Source organism: Sprattus sprattus (assembly GCF_963457725.1).
Source record: "Sprattus sprattus genome assembly, chromosome: 1".
Taxonomy (NCBI): Eukaryota; Metazoa; Chordata; class Actinopteri; order Clupeiformes; family Clupeidae; genus Sprattus; species Sprattus sprattus.
The window spans coordinates 28,374,006-28,396,503 of record NC_137920.1 but is presented as its reverse complement, the minus strand read 5'-3'; the positions used below and the strand labels follow the sequence as shown (position 1 = coordinate 28,396,503).

At 40.5% G+C, this 22,498-nt stretch overlaps 5 protein-coding genes across 5 annotated transcripts; 2 read left to right on the top strand and 3 right to left on the bottom strand.

Annotated features, from left to right (window-relative positions):
- Window positions 1-8,612: 8,612 nt before the first annotated feature.
- On the bottom strand, window positions 8,613-9,215 carry LOC308378863 (histone H1-like; the record flags this gene model as incomplete). Its single annotated transcript, XM_080855869.1, has 1 exon — window positions 8,613-9,215. One exon carries the CDS (start codon window positions 9,213-9,215, stop codon window positions 8,613-8,615), a length of 603 nt encoding a protein of 200 aa, XP_080711995.1.
- A 2,926-nt stretch (window positions 9,216-12,141) lies between these two features.
- On the bottom strand, window positions 12,142-12,903 carry LOC308378107 (histone H2A-like; the record flags this gene model as incomplete). Its single annotated transcript, XM_080854925.1, has 1 exon — window positions 12,142-12,903. One exon carries the CDS (start codon window positions 12,901-12,903, stop codon window positions 12,526-12,528), a length of 378 nt encoding a protein of 125 aa, XP_080711051.1. The 3' UTR covers window positions 12,142-12,525.
- A 1,212-nt stretch (window positions 12,904-14,115) lies between these two features.
- LOC308382967 (histone H4) lies at window positions 14,116-14,493 on the top strand (the record flags this gene model as incomplete). The annotated part of the gene is made up of 1 exon (XM_080860524.1): window positions 14,116-14,493. The coding sequence occupies one exon, from the start codon at window positions 14,116-14,118 to the stop codon at window positions 14,425-14,427; it is 312 nt and encodes a 103-aa protein (XP_080716650.1). The 3' UTR covers window positions 14,428-14,493.
- A 1,070-nt stretch (window positions 14,494-15,563) lies between these two features.
- LOC308378937 (histone H2B 1/2-like) lies at window positions 15,564-15,938 on the top strand (the record flags this gene model as incomplete). The annotated part of the gene is made up of 1 exon (XM_080855963.1): window positions 15,564-15,938. The coding sequence occupies one exon, from the start codon at window positions 15,564-15,566 to the stop codon at window positions 15,936-15,938; it is 375 nt and encodes a 124-aa protein (XP_080712089.1).
- Window positions 15,939-16,944: 1,006 nt separating this feature from the next.
- Window positions 16,945-17,355, bottom strand: LOC308378890 (histone H3.2; the record flags this gene model as incomplete). The annotated part of the gene is made up of 1 exon (XM_080855903.1): window positions 16,945-17,355. The coding sequence occupies one exon, from the start codon at window positions 17,353-17,355 to the stop codon at window positions 16,945-16,947; it is 411 nt and encodes a 136-aa protein (XP_080712029.1).
- Between the last annotated feature and the right edge of the window lie 5,143 nt (window positions 17,356-22,498).

Below are 22,498 nucleotides of genomic sequence, written 5' to 3'. Positions count from 1 at the left end.
CCTTAACTCAAGGAGCAAATCAACGTCTCAGAATTGCACCACTATAAGCACATGTCAACATCTCACTTTTTGCGAAACAATACACACAAGTGATTTGCAAAACACTGAACACACTTGAATGCTTTAGACACAGAAGTATATCAAGAGGTCACTTCCTTGCAATTCCAAAACATTGACTGTCAAATGACCACACCTATGAGCCTGTCAAATAAACAGAGCCATTACAGTTTTTTACAATTGCTAAAACACATTCTTGAAACAGTCACTCATGTTCTCTAAACTCTAAACACAAAACCTCATCTTCAAGCACTATTTACAAAACCTCTGAATCCTCTTGCAAAATGAAACTTTTGCCTCAAAACAGTTTTACCTGTGCTCAAAATCAAACACTGCTGTCAAATCATAAACAAAGTGTTCAAAATGATATACACTTTCAATCAGTCAGTAAACAATACACCACAAAATAGAAAACACACTGTTCAAAACATATAGTTCTCAGGGAGAAGTACAGGTATAGTATAGTTCTCAGGGAGAAGTACATTTCATATTTATCTATCATTGACTTTTGATGAATGAAAACATGTTCTCTCTCATAGTAGCTATACAAATGTATCAAAAATAACTACTTTGCTTTGCTCCTATTTGTGTTGGTTCTTTCTCCTTCTTGTACCCCTATAGTACTGTACCCTGCATCTCACAGCTCACAGCCCACTCTTGTTCTTCGTTGATATGAACCTACAACCAGTCAAAGTCTATTGAGCAATCAGTACTGTTACTGTACCAAATAGAAAGCACAATGTTCAGGGCCATACAACTTGTTTTCGTTTTGTCCTTATACAGCCTACAATGCACTGTAGGCCTACTACAATATACACTACCACAGTAAAAGGGACACAAATCAAAGGAGTCAACCTGGTGTTTACTTGTCCTCCTCCCCTCACATTGTTTCTTCTATTCATTCTCAGACTTTCTCCTTCCCACCTTCAACAACCTGTTTGCTCCCTAAACTGGCTCATATTGGTTGTGTCACATCATTTGATACAAGTTAAATACATTTTGAGTGGTTGTGTTCAATCAATGACATTTGTTCTCTATTTGTATTTGATTGTTGCCACTTGTGTTTACCAGTATGGATGACATGTGAATTAGAGTGCCGAATGTGTTTTAAGACTGAGAATGTGTTTAGAGTTTTGCTGAAAAGTCTAAGTGAGACCTGCAAATTGTGTTTTGCCATGAGAAATAGTTTAAGGTATTGACAACAGACTGCACAATTAGCTTCATGAGTTCAGGCAACTGAGAACTTTGTTCAGCCAGTGGGTTTTAGTGTTTTAGCAATTGTAAAAAACTGTAATTGACACACAGCTGATGTATGTTGGGTATATTGGGTCAACCACAGCTGATTCCAGTCTGGCTTAGAATCAATGGCATTACTTAGGTATACAGTAAAAGGAGGACTTTGAGGAATGATGTTTTTGGAAACAGAAACCGAAAAAGATGTCTGGACGAGGAAGAGTTAGAGCAAGGGGCCCAGGGAGAAGAGCAGGCCCAGTGAGAGGAGCAGTGAGAGGTGTAGTAGTGAGAGGAGCAGGAGTAGTGAGAGGAGCAGGAGAAGTGAGAGGAGCAGGAGTAGTGAGAGGTGCAGGAGAAGTGAGAGGAGCAGGAGTAGTGAGAGGAGCAGGAGTAGTGAGAGGAGCAGGAGTTGTGAGAGGAGCAGGTCCAGGGAGAAGAGCAGGCCTAAGGAGAGGGCAAGGTAGAGGTATAAGAATGCGTGGTGGTGGCATTCTAAGGGCTACAAGGGCAGTAGTGAGTGATGGAATTCGTGCCATGTGATAAACCACGGTCTTTCACTAAGAGAGGCTGGTGAAAGAGTACAGCCCAATTTGAGGCGGTCAACGGTTGCGTCAATTATACGCATCTTTCAACAAACCAACAGGTAAGTTTGCATTTTACATGGATTGTTTCTATTCTCACTTGACATGTCAATGAGGCCATACAGTAATGCATATGTTGATGTTTTTTGTCCCTCAAAAGAATGCAACGTCTTCCTCCCTCTGGGGGAAGAGGAAAGCTCCTCAATCATCAACAAGAGCTTGCCATAGTAGATATGGTTGTTGCAAATAATGCAATTAAACTGCATGAGATTCAAAGCAGAATTTTGGAGGAGCAAGAGATATTTCACAATATCAATAGCATCAGCCTCGCAACCATTACGCGGACATTGTCCAAACACAGAGTGCGGATGAAACAGCTCTACACTGCTCCCTTTGAGAGGAACAGTGAGCGAGTCAAGGTGTATCGCCTTGGATAACATCAGATGCGATGTGGATGAAAACTTGTGGCCTAACCCTGAAGATCGCAGGGATTAGATAAAGGAATGTTGTGGTTTTTTTTAGTTCTCCCTTTTTACTGGGCTTTTTGCTGTTGCTTTTTTGTTCATGGATATTTTGTTAACTTTAAACAATACTGTAAAACGTTTTCTGTTGTATCATACTAAACAGTATTTCTACTATACCTCCTAGAGTAAACAGTGAAGAAAAAAAAAAAACTGATTCGCTTTTTACTGGAATGCTTTTGAATGTGAACATTACATGTGGATATACAGTTCCCAACCAAAACATTTGGCGCAAAAAAACAGTGGATTGCATGTTTTGCATGCAAATACCTGTAAAACTGAAACATAAAAGTTTATGCAGTTTTTGTAATGTCGACAATAGCCAGTATTTTGAAACCTGGTGTACTTTGATTGGCTGCATGTTCCTTGTGAAGTGAAAACAAGAGTTATTCTTTGAAAGAATAATTTCATTTTGAGTCAGATGTCCAGTGTTTTGGTAAAGTTAGTGTGTGCAGAGAAAGATGTCTTCTATTTTGAAATGAAGAGTATATAGTTAACAAAATGTGCTTTTGAGAAGAAAATGATCTATTTGGCCAATTGTGTTTTGTAGGTGTAAGTCTGTGTTAAGAGTTTAGAAAAAGTATTTTAAGTATAGGTAAGCGCTCGTTAGCGATGGAAAAAATACTGTAAGGTATTGACAAGACTGCCCAATTAGCTTCATGAGTTCAGGCAACTGAGAACTTTGTTCAGCCAGTGGGTTTTAGTGTTTTAGCAATTGTAAAAAACTGTATGTGCGCAAACACATGACAGCTTAATTGTAGACACACCAAACAGGTTTACATTTTTTTACGATCGGATACACACTAAAATCAAAAGTATTACACAATTATCAAAACCTTCACTCAAGGAGCAAAACAACGGCTCAGATCTGCACAACTATAAGCACATTTAAACATCACACTTTTTTGCGAAACCATACACACAAGTGATTTGCAAAGCACTAAACACAGTTTTATGCTTTAGACACAGACGTACATCAAGAGGTCACTTCCTTGCAATTCCAAAACACTCTGTCAAGTTTATGAGCCGGTCGAATTAAAACAGCCATCAAGTGCCCAAACACATGATTGCTAACAGTTTTGTACGATCGGATACACACAATTTTGACTGCTCGGTTTTATTTTTCAATCTCCTCACACAATAAGCACAACCACACCCAATGAGCAAAAACATCAGATCCATTGCAAAATGAAACACTCTTGTAAAATCTATACACTCATTTAACCAAAACCATATTTTGTTACCATATGAAACACACACATTGCATATACTGAATTATGTTTGTACCACTTACACACTTCTGTTATAAACCTAAAACACTTTTAGCAATACTACTTCTCAGTGATTAGAGTAGTGTAAGTGAAGTACACAGAGAAAGTGAAAATACACAATACAGTAAAAACACTACACAAGACCAATGCTGAAAATATTATTTACGTAATTCTCTCTACTAGTGCAGTGCCCGTAGGAATTATGTAGTGTTAACAGACGTAGGTGTAGCTGTTGGGTAGTGTAATAGCAAGACATGTTTGCACTCCACATAGGTACAGGTTAGACTGAAGTAATACGGGGCACTTTTTACATATCATTATTTTGAGATCCGGGGCTAGAATCTCTGAGAACACTTTAATGTAAGACCATTGGTAACCAATAAGATTAAGATTTTTTAATGTATAGTTCGCGAAATATTTGTATTTTACCGTTTGCCGTGCATTGAAATGCATTGGGTTTAGCGTCGCTAAACCCAATGCACGACAAACGGTAAAATACAAATATCTCAAAAACTATAAATTCAAAAATCTTCAAAATCAAGGATGCACAGGTTCATGACATGCGTAAGCTACATGCGAAATATCATAACTAACGTATCTACCGTCAGGGAGATATGCCCTAGACAGACTACTCTGAAAGGTATGATGGTCCCATATGGTTTCCATTCAGACTGCACTTATTCAGATCAGAGTATTTCTATAGGAAACTCACCTTGTTTCACTGCCGTATGTAGTCTGTGTTTTCTTGTTCCAGTATGTGTAAATAATAAGCCACTTAGCTAATTGTCTTGTTGCAAAAACTGACAATCGAGTTTGACCATCCGGTTTTATAGGTTCTGAGCGTGACATAGCTTGTTTGATTGTGACGTAATTTCGGTGCACAGTGGGACTTGCTACGGGAAAAGATAACCCATTGTTTCCTACGGGAAACGGTAAAATACAAATATCTCGAAAACTATAAATTCAAAAATCTTCAAAATCAAGGATGCACAGGTTCATGACATGCGTAAGCTACATGAGAAATCTCATAACTAACGTATCTACCGTCAGGGAGATACGCCCTAGACAGACTGACACTCCACAAACCCACACACACACAGATTCCTGGATTTATAGATAGATATACCCAAATCAGTCAACATGGAGAATCGCAACAAAACATGTCCCAGTTTTCATGCTACTTCAGCAGTGTGCATAACACTGTAAGCTCAGCAAATATCAGACAAACGTGAAAAGATGTTTCCAGTACAGGTTACAATTCCATTTACAGTCAAAAAAAAAAAATCAGAAAAAATACAGTACAAATAAAGTTGCATTTTACCCTGATGTCTTTTTAGGACTTCAGGTTGCCAGTGTTGACTGAAAAACCTGATGGACATTGCTGTATTGAAAAGGGCATGGTCACCGATAATGTTCGCTTGAATTTCTCTGAGCCTGATAGCATTACGTATTTGCCAAAATCATGTTTACAGTATGATCTCTCTATCTTGTTCTTGCGTGAATATGGGCCTGTCCTCCTTTCAAGTTTACAGTATTTGATACATTTTGAGCACATTTTCCTCCTGCTTCAGGTCTTCCTCTTCCTCTACTTCCGACTTGACCTCAGCCTCATGGCATGGCCTCGGCCTCTTCCTCCTTCTCCTCCTCTGTGGATTCCCCCTCTCACCCTCACCACTTCTTCTGACTCCTTCCATTTTGGTTGAAGACAGATTACAGTTACTCATCTGCTGCATTTTTATAGTGCTTAAACCTGTTTGTTGTGTTTGGGCATTGAAGGCTGTGTTTATTTGACCGGCTCATACGTGTGGTAACTTGACAGAGCGTTTTGGAATTGTAAGGAAGTGACCTCTTGATACACGTCTGTGCCTAAAGCATAAAAGTGTGTTTAGTGCTTTGCAAATCACTTGTGTGTATGGTTTCGCAAAAAGTGTGATGTTGAAATGTTCTTATAGTTGTGCAGATCTGAGCCGTTGTTTTGCTCCTTGAGTGAAGGTTTTGATAATTGTGTTACACTTTTGATTTTAGTGTGTATCCGATTGTGCAAAAAAACTGCAATTGTAGACACAACAAACAGGTTTAAGCACTATAGAAATGCAGCAGATGAGTAACTGTAATCTGTCTTCAACCAAAATGGAAGGAATCAGAAGAAGAAGAAGAGTGAGGGTGAGAGGGGGAATCCACAGAGGAGGAGAAAGAGGAGGAGGAAGAGGAAGAGGCCGAGGCCATGCCATGAGGCCGAGGTCAAGGTGGAAGTAGAGGAAGAGGAAGACCTGAAGCAGGAGGAAAATGTGCTCAAAGAAGAAGAAGACCAAATGTATCAAATAAACTTGAAAGGAGGACAGGCCCATATTCACGCAAGAACAAGATAGAGAGATCATAAACATGCTTTTGGCAAATACGTAATGCTATCAGGCTCAGATAAATTCAAGCGAACATTATCGGTGACCATGCCATTTTCAATACAGTAATGTCCATCAGGTCTCTCAGTCAACACTGGCGACACTGACAAATCCTAAAAAGGCATCAGGGTAAAATGCAACTTTATTGGAAACATCTTTTCACCTTTGTCTGATATTTGCTGAGCTTACAGTGCTATGCACACTATTGAAGTAGCATGAACACTGGGACATGTTTTGTTGTGATTCTCCGTGTTGACATGTTGACTGATTTGGGTATATGGAGAGAATTACGTAAATCATATTTTCATCAGTCTTGGGTAGTGTTTTTACTGTATTGTGTATTTTCACTTTCTCTGTGTACTTCACTTACACTACTCTAATCACTGAGAAGTAGAATTGCTAAAAGTGTTTAAGGTTTATAACAGAAGTGTGTAAGTGGTACAAACAGAATTCAGTATATGCAATGTGTGTGTTTCATATGGTGACATTATAGTTTTGTTAAATGAGTGTATACATTTTACAAGAGTGTTTCAATTTGCAATGGATCTGATGTTTTTGCTCATCGGGTGTGTGGTTGTGCTTATTGTGTGAGAAGATTGAAAAACAAAACCAAGCAGTCAAAATTGTGTGTATCCGATCGTAAAAAACTGTAAATGAGTGTATAGATTTTACAAGAGTGTGTATCCGATCGTAAAAAACTCCAAACACTATAGAAATGCAGCAGATGAGTTACAGGTTTTTTTTATGATTGCTAAAACACATTTCTTGAAACAGTCACCCATTTTCTCAAAATTGTAAACTCAAAACCTCATCTTCAAGCACTATTTACAAATCCTCTGAATCCCCTTGCAAAATGAAACTTTCGCCTCAAAATCAACCACTGCTCTCAAATCATAATCAAAGTGATCGAAATGATATACACTTTCAAGCAGTGAGTAAACAATACACCAGAAAATAGAAAACACATTGTTCAAAACATATAGTTCTCAAGGAAAAGTACATGTTTAATCTCAAAACAAATTTCATATTTATCCGTCATCTTTTGATGAACAAAAACATGTTCTCTCATAGTAGCTAAAATTGTATCAGAAATTACTATTCTGCTTTGCTCTAATTTGTGTTGGTTCTTTCTCCTCCTTGTACCCCTATAGTACTGTACCCTGCATCTCACTACTCACAACGCACTTGTTCTTTGTTGATATGAACTCTTCAAAACACAACACAAAATTCTCTGCTTTAGACACAGATTTCAATTGTTAACCACACTTTCTTCAAAACACTAAACACCATCCTCTCTACTTTGCACACTTCATCAATGCGAAAACCTCCTTGTTTTCAGACAGAACCCACTGCTATTCAAATAGCAAAACTTCCATTTCCAAAGCTGTTGTGCAATTTTAAATCAAAACATAAGCTCCTGGTTTGGAGAACAATTTATGGCAACATTGCAGTGAGAGGTGACCAGAGAGGCAGAGGAGTGAGAGTAAGAGGAGGAGAAGGAGAATGAGTAAAAGGATGAAGAGGAAGAGCAAGAAAGAGAGCCATTACTGTATCTCTTTAGAGATTCAGGCCAATGTGTTCAACCATGAGGTCAACATGGGTTTGACCATACATGAGGCTGGCCAGAGGGTTCAACCAAACATAAGCCGCTTCTCAGTTGCATCCATTCTCCGGACATTCAGAAGAGATTCTCATGACACTTAACTTCATGAGAATATGATACGTGTTTGCAGTGGACATATTAAGGCCATGGAACTGGCTATAAAATGTTGAGTAAACGACATTCAAGGAACCGAGTCAGTAAAATGATCCCAACTTCCCATCAATATTTCTAAGCACAAATGTGAAGGTACACGGTGAGCCAGTATTCTGTGTATATGCTTTGTCTCCCTCCTTCACTGGCTGAAACCACCGTACTGAGAGCCAATCAATTTATAGCTTACCATGTGACATCAGGTCAAGCTTAGTTTGGTGTCGGCCGCTTTCTATCCTTCCCTTTCCCGCTTCTTCTCGAAAATCTTGAATTTCAATGGCCTTAATAAATCACTCTATTTTGTCAACGACTCTTATCTGCGAATAATGAGTCAAATTGAGCTGGTTGAGGAGTCAACTGGATATTTGTGTGACGTGTTTGGTAAAACAATGGATAACACCCACTGTTACGTAATCATTGTACTGAAATTGGTTACAATGTAACAAGCTTTTTATGTTTTTCGTCTTGAGATATTTTGTGAGTTGAAATGGAATGTAGATGGTTCATGAATTCAATGTATCTTTGTGTAACCTTATCAACGTGCATGTCACAATGCAGGTGTAATGCTTTTGAGAGACCCAAGGCGTTCCACATTAACAAAGCAAATATAAACGAAGCAGTTTTTTTCTCTCTCTCTTTTGACTGCAATTAACAATATGAGGTGCAAAATCATGTTTTTTTTTTTTTTTAGATTTGACCATCACCAGTGTAGGAAGAGATGCATTCAAATGAAATGTTGGGTGGCTCTTAAAAGAGCCTTTGTTTTACTACAAAGAGCAGCACGCGAAGCGCAATATTTACTTCTTTTTAGGGGCAGCCTTTTTCGCCTTGGTGGCTTTAGGCTTGGCCACCTTGGGTTTCGCTGCCTTAGCTTTCTTGGGGCTCTTAGCTGCCTTCTTGGGTGCGGCGGGCTTTTTGGCCTTCTTGGGGCTCTTCGTTGCCTTCTTGGGCGTAACGGGTTTCTTGGCTTTCTTCGGAGACTTCTTTGCAGCAGCTGCGGGCTTCTTTGCCACTGCCTTCTTGGGCTTCTTGGCTACAGCGGGCTTCTTTGCTGCCGGCTTCTTGGCTTTGACGGGAGCCTTCTTCGCAGGCTTCTTCACCTCTGCCTGTTTGTTCAGCTTGAAGGAGCCGGACGCGCCAGTTCCTTTCGTCTGAACCAGTGTGCCCTTTGAGACGAGACTCTTGATGGCCACCTTGACACGAGCGTTGTTCTTTTCCACATCGTATCCACCAGCGGCTAAAGCCTTCTTCAGGGCAGCCAGAGAAACTCCCTTCCTCTCTTTGGATGCAGTGATGGATTTGACGATAAGCTCGCCCACACTGGGTCCGGTTTTCTTGGGCCTTGGTGCCTTCTTCTTGGGAGACTTAGCAGGCGCGGCAGCTGGGGCAACTTCAGCCATAGTTTCGTGGTGTCTAACGATCAGAGTACGAGAGAATCGAGTGAACGAGTACCACGAGTCGCCAGCGGGTTGTATTTAAGATAGGCATGAGAACCGTTGAGACTCAACTGAAAGAGCTCTCCATTCCTCTCTTCCGTGATGGACTCGCTTGTGTTTTCTCCACTCGCATTTTGTAACAAAATGTGTCTAACGAAACAAAATGTGCGGATATGAAGATGTCGGTTGTGAAGTTCACACCTTGCACTTTAAAGCAAACTTAAATTACCTCGCATTTTCACCCTTTCCGTGTTTCAACGAACAGAGAACCGTAGAAGTGACAGGGGCGTCGTGGCAACCCATATTTCTTTTCTGAGGAAAACTCCTCTAAAAAAGTTGTAAAATCATTTGGCATTTGCACCTCGGTGAGCAATAGAACAAACCATGGACCTCTATGACCCGTATAATCGGTAATAAAGTACCCTGTGCGAATCTGTGCTTTTCAGATGGGATCTGTTTGGACTTAGTGAAACACATGGCTGCCAGACATATTCGGCCGATCCGACATCACAGCAGACACACATCCTAATGGGAATGCAGACATTTTGAACATTTATTGGAAACAAACACTTTGAACACTTTCGTAAATACAGATACATTTAAAGACAATCAAAGTTGTAGCCCATATGGTCGAATACAGTTCGTGCCTTTGGGACGATTTCAGGTTTGTACTATACTGAACCCAAAAATGAGCGGTGACCATACCATTTTCAATAATGTCCATCATGTCTCTCAGTCAACACTGGCACTCATTCTGGAAAGAAAAAAAAAAAAAAACGTATTTGTACTGTATTTTCAGATCTTTTATTTTAGTTTTACTGCAATTGTAACCTGGATACAGAATATGTTGGTCTGATATTTGTTGAGCTTAAAGTGTTATGCACACTACTGTAATAGCATGACAACTGGGAAACTCGTTGTTGTGATTCTCAATGTTGACTGGTTTTGGGTGTATGGAGAGAAATTAATTATATTTTCCGCAGCATTGGTCTTGTGGTGAATGTATTGTATATTTGCACTTTCTCTGTGTACTTCTCTTACACTACCCTAATCACTGAGAAGTAGAAATGCGACATCTGCTTATAGTGGTGCAAATCTGGGCATATGTTTTGCTCCTTGAGTGTAAGGTTTTGTTCATTGTGTAATACTTTTGATTTGAGTGTTTATGCAATCGTACAAAACTTTGGTGAATGTATTGTATATTTGCACTTTTCCTGTGTCGTTCACTTACACTCTAATCACTGAGGTGTAGAATTGCTAAAAGTGTTTTAGGTTTGGAGCAGCAGTGTGTTACTGGTACAAACAGAATTACAGTGTTTCACACAAAAAACTTCATGTACCAATCAGTCGACCCAATTTGGCATTTCTTCACACTCCCTTATCTGTATAGACTCTGACTTTCCTGCTTTACACTCTAATGTCAATTACACATCACCTTGTCAAATCACTACACACAATGTTCAGTTGTTGCAGACACTTTTCAAGTAAAATCTCAAAGCAACAACAACACACAAATATAAACATTCAGGTCAGTTGCCTGTGATGTGGATAATGCCCCCCTGCCCGACAGGAACCGTAGGCATGTTGTGAAAAAAACGATAAGTTATATGTTTCATGCGTGTGTGTGTGTGTGTGTGTGTGTGTGTGTGTGTGTGTGTGTGTGTGTGTGTGTGTGTGTGTGTGTGTGTGTGTGTGTGTTTGTGTGTCTGAGTGTGTGTGTGTATGTGTGTGTGTTTTAGTGTGTTTGTGGTAACGCAATTTGTTTTGATAAATTAGTGTATTGTTTTTAGATGCATGTTTAATTTTGCAAAGGATGTGAATTGTTCTACTAATTGGGTGTGTGGTGGTGCTAATTGTGTGTAGTGTTTTGAAAAACAGGGCCCTGTTTTCAAAAATGTGCTTCTGCAATCAAGAAAAAACTGTAATGATATTGTTCCATACATCATGGTATAGTGTAGGCGTGGATGGGTTACAGGACTGAGAGGAAGTTTAACGATAAGAGATATTACTTGCAGGTGTACATGTTATAAGATTGCATGCCTTTGAATCATCAGGTATTTCCGTTGGATTGCCTACACACTAAACCCTGCCTCACTAGCAAGGCACAATAGACTTACACAGACTGAACTATAAGTCCCACTTGGTCCAGGTCATACTCTTTTCTACGCCATGCACTTCACTATTCCCCATCGCAGCAGACATCAACATAGGAGAAGAGGAGGACAGTTTCACAAAGAAAATAAGTTTCTCTAACTGTGACACAGAGAAAAACACCATTTAATGTTTAAAATCTCCCTGAGCCTTGCCATGCTGATTTTGATGATTATTTTTTCAGAAAAATGCAGGGGGCTGGATATCCCCCCTTCATCTGCAGTTGGCTGTGCGTAACGACGAGGAGTTGAACAAATTACTTTGTGGTGTCACCATCGCACAAGGTGGTGTGTTAGGCTCAGAGCTTGGGGTTAACTTACACTTTCTACTCCCCTTATATTTGATGGCAGTAGTTACTAGTTACGATTTTACACAAGCTTTTAAAATCCAACAAATTGTTAAAGAAGGCTTCTCATGTCTTACAAATAGAAGGGTGCAGTCTCAGATTTCAAATGTTCATGAATTGTTAACAGCTCCACCAAATAGTGATTTTCCCTCTAAATGTCTCACATTGCTTAAGTCAATAAACGTTCCAATGATCTCACATCTCACCAAAAGTGAAAGACTAGTTAAAAGGTGAAAGAACAGATTGTGGCGATACATACGTGGAGTAGCAATAGTTTCAAACGTTTCAAAAAGTTAAACGAGACTTTGACTCATTGTTTTAATATGGGCCACCATAGACCCTGAACAACTAGAGGCTCACAAAAATCTCAACAATGGGCATCAACAGGACGTTTCTGAATGTATAGTTAACCTTATGTCACCTCGACAATTATTATGTTGTTTATACATTGGCTGAGGTAGTTTGGTCTTTCTGGCTGTGTCCAGACAACCCAATGGTAGTACATTGAGTGTCTAAATATAGTGTGTTTATGTTCAAGTATGTATCAAAATCAAGCTAGGCTGCTAGTGTTTACATAAATGCAAGTAACATGAATGGCATTGACCAGTGCCTGCTACACCAGTTATTAAAGAAAACAACATAAAGTCCTTTTCTGATAGGTGTATGTGCCAATTGGTGGGGGGGCAGAGTGGCACTTTAAGCAACTTGGAATGAACTTTTAAAAAGTAATTGGGTGGCTCTTAAAAGAGCCTTTGTTTGATAGTTTAGAGGTCAGATTTACTTGGACTTCTCGGTCTTCTTGGGCAGGAGCACAGCCTGGATATTGGGCAGTACACCACCCTGAGCGATGGTCACTCCGCCGAGCAGCTTGTTCAACTCCTCGTCGTTGCGCACAGCCAGCTGCAGATGGCGGGGAATGATACGACTCTTCTTGTTGTCACGGGCAGCGTTGCCGGCCAACTCGAGAATCTCAGCAGTCAGATACTCGAGCACTGCAGCCATGTAGACCGGAGCACCAGCACCAACACGATGAGCATAGTTGCCCTTGCGGAGCAGCCTGTGAACACGGCCCACGGGGAACTGGAGTCCAGCCCTGGAGGAGCGAGTCTTGGCCTTTGCTCTAGCCTTTCCACCGGTTTTGCCTCTGCCGCTCATTTTAGGAGTTGTATGGGTTCTTCCGAATACTGAAGTGTAGCAAAACGGGGAGGGGAGTGTATTTATTCTCCTCAAGCTCAGCGTTGCTCATTGCCTCAGTGGTTGAGGCGAGAATACTGAGAGCCAATCAACGTGTAGGTCCTGCGGGAAGACAAACGTTGCTTCATTTTGGCGCCTGCTGGATATCCTCCTTTCCTTTTGTGCGTGATCTCCAAAATCACTGACTATTTTAACGCATGCAATAGTTAAAACGACACCTTCCAGTTTAGGTTGCAGCTTGGTTTCCAGATATGTCAGTTCAATGGTCACAATAATCACAAAGTCCCAGAATCTCCATGTATTGCGAACACCTTTAAAATGGAACAAACTGAAGTGGTTAGGTGATACAAAGTATCTAATGGACCGGCTTGTAATCATGTTTGAATGATACAAAAATAACAACGATGAGCAGAATTCTGCAAGCATATTTCAATTTTTTGGGGATCCGTCAGCTGTATTTAATTTAAATAGAATTTAATAGCTTATTAAAGATGTATTAACAACACACTGTTTATTTATTATCAGCCACTCTGGCTAAACTTCACTTAAAGATTAACTTTTCTTTCTGGCTCTAAAGCAGGTGAATACATACTGCCATACCATGTGTGTTCATTGCTTAATTGGTTGGTGGGGATTTAAAACCTTGATAGACTTTACATCTTCAGCTGAAAATATTGCAAACGTAGCTTGAGCTTGAAGCATACATTACTCATTACGACCAATTGTTTTTATAGGAACAATGCATTTGAAAGACCGCACACCATCATGGGTAGTTGGCTAGCGAGAAAGAGGGTTACATACACCACTTTAAAGACAGATCCCGTAGCCTTACTATGAAAACAACTATTATAAAATGGACTGTATGGGTTACAAAGAGTCGAGCTCCCAAAGGCCATGGATCCTTTTAGTGGTTCGGTCGGTCATAATAGTTACATTTTAGACAAAGAGGATTGGATATAACCGTCCACTTAAATTCTATGTACTTTGAATACTGAATGACGTGTCAAGGTGACGAACAATTTGCTGCATGTACGCGCCAACACCAGTAGAGAAAAGTAGGAGGGACGGACGAGGAGGAGTGTTTATAGTCTTCAAACAGGTCCTCCAGATGGATATAAGACCTCGTACAACACGCTGAGGTGCACACATTGCTGTAAAACTAAAACAGTGACAATGAGTGGAAGAGGCAAAGGAGGAAAAGGACTCGGTAAAGGGGGCGCCAAGCGTCATCGTAAGGTTCTTCGTGATAACATCCAGGGCATCACTAAGCCCGCAATCAGGCGTCTTGCTCGTCGTGGCGGTGTGAAGCGTATCTCTGGCCTCATCTACGAGGAGACCCGTGGTGTGCTGAAGGTGTTCCTGGAGAACGTCATCCGTGATGCCGTCACCTACACCGAGCATGCCAAGAGAAAGACCGTGACCGCAATGGATGTCGTCTATGCTCTGAAACGCCAGGGTCGTACTCTGTACGGTTTTGGAGGTTAATAATCTTTCACCTCATTCTGAGACAAAGGCTCTTTTAAGAGCCACCCAAATACTTACGTAAAACATGATTCCAATTGCGTTTATATTGAAAAATGGGAATGTTCAATACCAATGTGTGGTGTAAGATGTCAACTATGGCGCACTAATACTGAATATAACCTACAATGCACAACACGGCCAACAGCCACTGTAAATGCATAATTATTTATTTTAGTGAGCCTTCTCCTGTTAGGTTCATTGTAAATGTATTCCCACTGATTTCATAGCTTTACTGCTTAATGATAAGCATGGCTATATCCCCACATGCAATACCAAGTTCAAAAGTACAATTGTATGAGCTGATCCACGTTATATGGAAGTGGCGAATATACCAAGAGTAGTGTGTTTGCAAAAGTATTGTGAGGCAATGTAAAATGCAGGCCATTGCCAGGGAACTCAAAAGTCAATGAAAAAAACAATCTCACCAACAAAATCCCACGAAGATACTCTGGGGCCCCCTACAAAGTCATACACGGCAAACCTTTTTTGAGTTTTTCCTAATCTGTTTGGGATAACATAGGACATACAGGACAACTGAAAAAAAAACTGTAACTCCCATAACAGGGAGCACTCCTATGGAAACCAAATTTGAACCAATAATCAAACCAATAATCAAATTCACATCTTAGTCTTTTTGACATGTAGATATTCTAACTGAAGAAAAAAAACGATTCAGTTATTGAGTCATATGCTGCAACTCACTTTCATGGATGCACGTATAGGCTACTTGAATCTCTCCTATAAAGACTTTGTCAGTGTTTACGATGCAGATTTATTGAAAATATGTATCACTAACAATGAGGCTTAATTAATGCCGCAGGTCTCGTATATTGACTTCATTTTGGTCATGCCAAGGTAGCTCAGAAAGTGCGGGAAGATGACAAAAGAAGGGGAAGTGCGGACTAAACTATCTTTCTGTGGTCAGAGCGGGCTTAGTAGACGGACCCGCCCCTGCGCTTCAAAGTAACCAACCATCGTCTGGGATTCTGGTCATGGCTGGCCTAGGTGAAATATTAGCATAGAGTGCTGTATATATAGAGGTGGCACGACTGCATGCAGTACCGCAGTTCTGTCTGAATCCTCATACAGAAAGCATCATGCCTGAGCCAGCAAAGCCCGCCCCGAAGAAGGGCTCCAAGAAAGCCGTGACCAAGACCACAGCCAAAGGCGGCAAGAAGCGCCGAAAGACCAGGAAGGAAAGCTATGCCATCTACGTGTACAAGGTCCTGAAGCAGGTCCATCCCGACACTGGCATCTCCTCCAAGGCCATGGGCATCATGAACTCTTTCGTGAACGACATCTTCGAGCGTATCGCTGGAGAGTCTTCCCGTTTGGCTCACTACAACAAGCGTTCCACCATCACCTCCAGGGAGATCCAGACTGCAGTGCGTCTGCTTCTGCCCGGCGAGCTTGCTAAGCACGCCGTGTCTGAGGGAACCAAGGCCGTCACCAAGTACACCAGCTCCAAGTAAAGCGTTTTACGCTTTTCAACCCAAAGGCTCTTTTAAGAGCCACCCACATTGTCTTTGAAAAGCAGTTCCAACATAATCAAAATCTCCTTATGTTTTCAGGATGTTCCTCTAGAGAGGGTTGCGCCTACCTTGTTTCGGAAAATCACATAAGACTCCACTATCACACATTTTTGTAATATGAACGATGATCAAACCGAATTCTGAGCTCGAAATACGCACCTTGTGCGCATTTTTAATGTTGTACGTCAACTGCAGCCTAATTCTAAAACCGAAACGACATATGTGGAGCAGTTTTGCAATGCAGAGAACACAAACTGCAACACACTGCACTATACAATAAGTTTGCGTGTAGATGACTCGATACACTGGCCGCAACAACGTAACACAAAAAAAAAAAACCCAACGGTTCCAGATGTTGCACTCGTCTTTTTTTGTCAACAACAGGCGTGTGACAGGGAGTTGCAGAGTACGTCGCAAATGTTTAGGAACATTGTTTTGCATATGGTGCTGTCTTCCATCAGATGTAGTTCTTGGTATCGCTTCACCTTAGTCTTTAACTTCGGTTCTGACTGATCTTGAAACAAATACAACTGCAGTTATCATGTTATAGCTTAAATTTGTATGCACTCACTATTTTTATTTTATATTTATTTGATTTAAATTGTTTGGCATCACTGTGCACGTACATCCGTTGCTGTTCAGCACGTTGAGCTGCATTGTTCTGTATGAAAGGTGCTATACAAATATAAAGGTTATTAGTAATACTACTACTATATGCCCTACACATAGTGTATATGGTAAAAAGAATTTTCGGTCATTCTAGCGTCGGCTTTCAACCGTGACTTCTACTGGGGGGCTAAACATACTGTATGGTAGTAGAGTATAGTATGTGCGTGGGCTATTAAATAGCGTGTGTACCAACACTGGATGGAAAATGAGCTTTCATGAGTTATTTAGGTGGCTCTTAAAAGAGCCGTTTGTTTTTCTTGACGTTGTCGGGATCAACTTAAGCACGCTCCCCGCGGATGCGACGGGCCAGCTGGATGTCTTTGGGCATGATGGTCACCCTCTTGGCGTGGATGGCGCACAGGTTGGTGTCCTCAAACAGACCAACCAGGTAAGCCTCGCTGGCCTCCTGAAGAGCCATGACAGCAGAGCTCTGGAAGCGCAGATCGGTTTTGAAGTCCTGGGCAATTTCCCTGACCAGACGCTGGAAAGGCAGCTTGCGGATCAGCAGCTCAGTGGACTTCTGGTAACGACGGATCTCTCTCAGAGCCACTGTGCCGGGCCTGTAACGATGGGGCTTCTTCACTCCGCCGGTGGCTGGTGCGCTCTTACGAGCAGCCTTGGTGGCGAGCTGCTTTCGCGGAGCCTTTCCTCCGGTGGACTTACGGGCGGTTTGCTTCGTTCTTGCCATTGCAAAGTCTGCTTCAATGCTAGGAGTATGCCAGTACGCAAGCAAGCAGGGTATTTATAGGTTACAACCTCGACCAGCCCCCTGATGACGTTTACTTGCTGGCTACCGCTGATTGGTATTCAACGCCCTGATTCCGGTGGCGCCTAAAATTCAAAGTACAAAGCCCTTCTCCTACTCTACGAGCGTTTTTGCCTTAATTCAGAAATTCGTTCAGTATATAGACGCTTGACGTACAAAATGTATAATCTTATCCAACAACAACGCAAGAAGTGTTTGCTTGCATTTTTAATGTACATATTTGCCAATATCTTTATATTCACTGGCAGTCAATGCCTTATGATACTAAACTTTAAGTTAACTTGGTATTATCAAATGTATTATACATTTTCATTGTGGGAAAAGGGGGTCATAGTTAGCAACTGTGGTTTTCAGAGTACTGTGTGTTGGGCACACACAGGCATTTGAGACTGGAATCAGATTCAAAACCTAGAACCAGCGACCTCAGGAGTGTCCCAAATGCATGGTCTAGTTACCAATCCATGTACTTGGACACCTTTACCGCACATATGTGTGAATCTCTTTCACTAAATAGATGTGAGTTTGTATGTTACAGTACAGAAACTTGAAATGCTCCTTTCACATTAACTTCATATTCCTTTAGAAAGCCATAGGCAGTTCCTATTTTCCATGCTTATATCTTATCTGCAAACATCAAGTCCAACTTTCACCCATTACATTTGTGCATCATGCCGAATAGAGCCTGGGAATGCCCATTCTCAAATAGATGTGGGTGGCTCTTAAAGTTTTTACCATTGAATAAACACTCAAATCAAAAGTATAACACAATTATCCAAGTCGTTTGCAAGGAGCAAAACCCGGCCCAGAGATGCACCACTATAAGCACAACGTCAGTGCACACTTTTTGAGAAACAACACAGTGATTTACAAAACACTAAACACACTTGCATTCATTACGACACAGAAGAATATCAAGATGACACTTCCTTCCAATTCCAAAGCACCGACTGTCAAATTACCACACCTATGAGCCAATTGCTAAAACACAGCCATCAAGTGCGAAAAAACACATTAGTGCTAACATTTCTTTATGATTGAATAAACACTAAATTCAAAAGCATTACACAATTATCCAAACTGTATACTCAAGGAGCAAAACCTGGCCCAGATTTGCACCACTATAAGCTAAATGTCAGCCTCACACTGTTTGCCAACCATTACACACAGTGATTTGCAAAACACCAAACACATTTATATTATTGCACACAGATATATATCAAGATGTCACTTCCTTGCAATTCCAAAGCAGTGACTGACAAATAACCACCCCTATGAGTAATGCAATTGCTTACAGTTTTTCTCGATTGTTTACCGTTTTTTAAGATTGGATAAACGCTAAAATCAAACGTATTACACAATTATCAACACCTTAACTCAAGGAGCAAATCAACGTCTCAGAATTGCACCACTATAAGCACATGTCAACATCTCACTTTTTGCGAAACAATACACACAAGTGATTTGCAAAACACTGAACACACTTGAATGCTTTAGACACAGAAGTATATCAAGAGGTCACTTCCTTGCAATTCCAAAACATTGACTGTCAAATGACCACACCTATGAGCCTGTCAAATAAACAGAGCCATTACAGTTTTTTACAATTGCTAAAACACATTCTTGAAACAGTCACTCATGTTCTCTAAACTCTAAACACAAAACCTCATCTTCAAGCACTATTTACAAAACCTCTGAATCCTCTTGCAAAATGAAACTTTTGCCTCAAAACAGTTTTACCTGTGCTCAAAATCAAACACTGCTGTCAAATCATAAACAAAGTGTTCAAAATGATATACACTTTCAATCAGTCAGTAAACAATACACCACAAAATAGAAAACACACTGTTCAAAACATATAGTTCTCAGGGAGAAGTACAGGTATAGTATAGTTCTCAGGGAGAAGTACATTTCATATTTATCTATCATTGACTTTTGATGAATGAAAACATGTTCTCTCTCATAGTAGCTATACAAATGTATCAAAAATAACTACTTTGCTTTGCTCCTATTTGTGTTGGTTCTTTCTCCTTCTTGTACCCCTATAGTACTGTACCCTGCATCTCACAGCTCACAGCCCACTCTTGTTCTTCGTTGATATGAACCTACAACCAGTCAAAGTCTATTGAGCAATCAGTACTGTTACTGTACCAAATAGAAAGCACAATGTTCAGGGCCATACAACTTGTTTTCGTTTTGTCCTTATACAGCCTACAATGCACTGTAGGCCTACTACAATATACACTACCACAGTAAAAGGGACACAAATCAAAGGAGTCAACCTGGTGTTTACTTGTCCTCCTCCCCTCACATTGTTTCTTCTATTCATTCTCAGACTTTCTCCTTCCCACCTTCAACAACCTGTTTGCTCCCTAAACTGGCTCATATTGGTTGTGTCACATCATTTGATACAAGTTAAATACATTTTGAGTGGTTGTGTTCAATCAATGACATTTGTTCTCTATTTGTATTTGATTGTTGCCACTTGTGTTTACCAGTATGGATGACATGTGAATTAGAGTGCAGAATGTGTTTTAAGACTGAGAATGTGTTTAGAGTTTTGCTGAAAAGTCTAAGTGAGACCTGCAAATTGTGTTTTGCCATGAGAAATAGTTTAAGGTATTGACAACAGACTGCACAATTAGCTTCATGAGTTCAGGCAACTGAGAACTTTGTTCAGCCAGTGGGTTTTAGTGTTTTAGCAATTGTAAAAAACTGTAATTGACACACAGCTGATGTATGTTGGGTATATTGGGTCAACCACAGCTGATTCCAGTCTGGCTTAGAATCAATGGCATTACTTAGGTATACAGTAAAAGGAGGACTTTGAGGAATGATGTTTTTGGAAACAGAAACCGAAAAAGATGTCTGGACGAGGAAGAGTTAGAGCAAGGGGCCCAGGGAGAAGAGCAGGCCCAGTGAGAGGAGCAGTGAGAGGTGTAGTAGTGAGAGGAGCAGGAGTAGTGAGAGGAGCAGGAGAAGTGAGAGGAGCAGGAGTAGTGAGAGGTGCAGGAGAAGTGAGAGGAGCAGGAGTAGTGAGAGGAGCAGGAGTAGTGAGAGGAGCAGGAGTTGTGAGAGGAGCAGGTCCAGGGAGAAGAGCAGGCCTAAGGAGAGGGCAAGGTAGAGGTATAAGAATGCGTGGTGGTGGCATTCTAAGGGCTACAAGGGCAGTAGTGAGTGATGGAATTCGTGCCATGTGATAAACCACGGTCTTTCACTAAGAGAGGCTGGTGAAAGAGTACAGCCCAATTTGAGGCGGTCAACGGTTGCGTCAATTATACGCATCTTTCAACAAACCAACAGGTAAGTTTGCATTTTACATGGATTGTTTCTATTCTCACTTGACATGTCAATGAGGCCATACAGTAATGCATATGTTGATGTTTTTTGTCCCTCAAAAGAATGCAACGTCTTCCTCCCTCTGGGGGAAGAGGAAAGCTCCTCAATCATCAACAAGAGCTTGCCATAGTAGATATGGTTGTTGCAAATAATGCAATTAAACTGCATGAGATTCAAAGCAGAATTTTGGAGGAGCAAGAGATATTTCACAATATCAATAGCATCAGCCTCGCAACCATTACGCGGACATTGTCCAAACACAGAGTGCGGATGAAACAGCTCTACACTGCTCCCTTTGAGAGGAACAGTGAGCGAGTCAAGGTGTATCGCCTTGGATAACATCAGATGCGATGTGGATGAAAACTTGTGGCCTAACCCTGAAGATCGCAGGGATTAGATAAAGGAATGTTGTGGTTTTTTTTAGTACTCCCTTTTTACTGGGCTTTTTGCTGTTGCTTTTTTGTTCATGGATATTTTGTTAACTTTAAACAATACTGTAAAACGTTTTCTGTTGTATCATACTAAACAGTATTTCTACTATACCTCCTAGAGTAAACAGTGAAGAAAAAAAAAAACTGATTCGCTTTTTACTGGAATGCTTTTGAATGTGAACATTACATGTGGATATACAGTTCCCAACCAAAACATTTGGCGCAAAAAAACAGTGGATTGCATGTTTTGCATGCAAATACCTGTAAAACTGAAACATAAAAGTTTATGCAGTTTTTGTAATGTCGACAATAGCCAGTATTTTGAAACCTGGTGTACTTTGATTGGCTGCATGTTCCTTGTGAAGTGAAAACAAGAGTTATTCTTTGAAAGAATAATTTCATTTTGAGTCAGATGTCCAGTGTTTTGGTAAAGTTAGTGTGTGCAGAGAAAGATGTCTTCTATTTTGAAATGAAGAGTATATAGTTAACAAAATGTGCTTTTGAGAAGAAAATGATCTATTTGGCCAATTGTGTTTTGTAGGTGTAAGTCTGTGTTAAGAGTTTAGAAAAAGTATTTTAAGTATAGGTAAGCGCTCGTTAGCGATGGAAAAAATACTGTAAGGTATTGACAAGACTGCCCAATTAGCTTCATGAGTTCAGGCAACTGAGAACTTTGTTCAGCCAGTGGGTTTTAGTGTTTTAGCAATTGTAAAAAACTGTATGTGCGCAAACACATGACAGCTTAATTGTAGACACACCAAACAGGTTTACATTTTTTTACGATCGGATACACACTAAAATCAAAAGTATTACACAATTATCAAAACCTTCACTCAAGGAGCAAAACAACGGCTCAGATCTGCACAACTATAAGCACATTTAAACATCACACTTTTTTGCGAAACCATACACACAAGTGATTTGCAAAGCACTAAACACAGTTTTATGCTTTAGACACAGACGTACATCAAGAGGTCACTTCCTTGCAATTCCAAAACACTCTGTCAAGTTTATGAGCCGGTCGAATTAAAACAGCCATCAAGTGCCCAAACACATGATTGCTTACAGTTTTGTACGATCGGATACAAACAATTTTGACTGCTCGGTTTTGTTTTTCAATCTCCTCACACAATAAGCACAACCACACCCAATGAGCAAAAACATCAGATCCATTGCAAAATGAAACACTCTTGTAAAATCTATACACTCATTTAACCAAAACCATATTTTGTTACCATATGAAACACACACATTGCATATACTGAATTCTGTTTGTACCACTTACACACTTCTGTTAT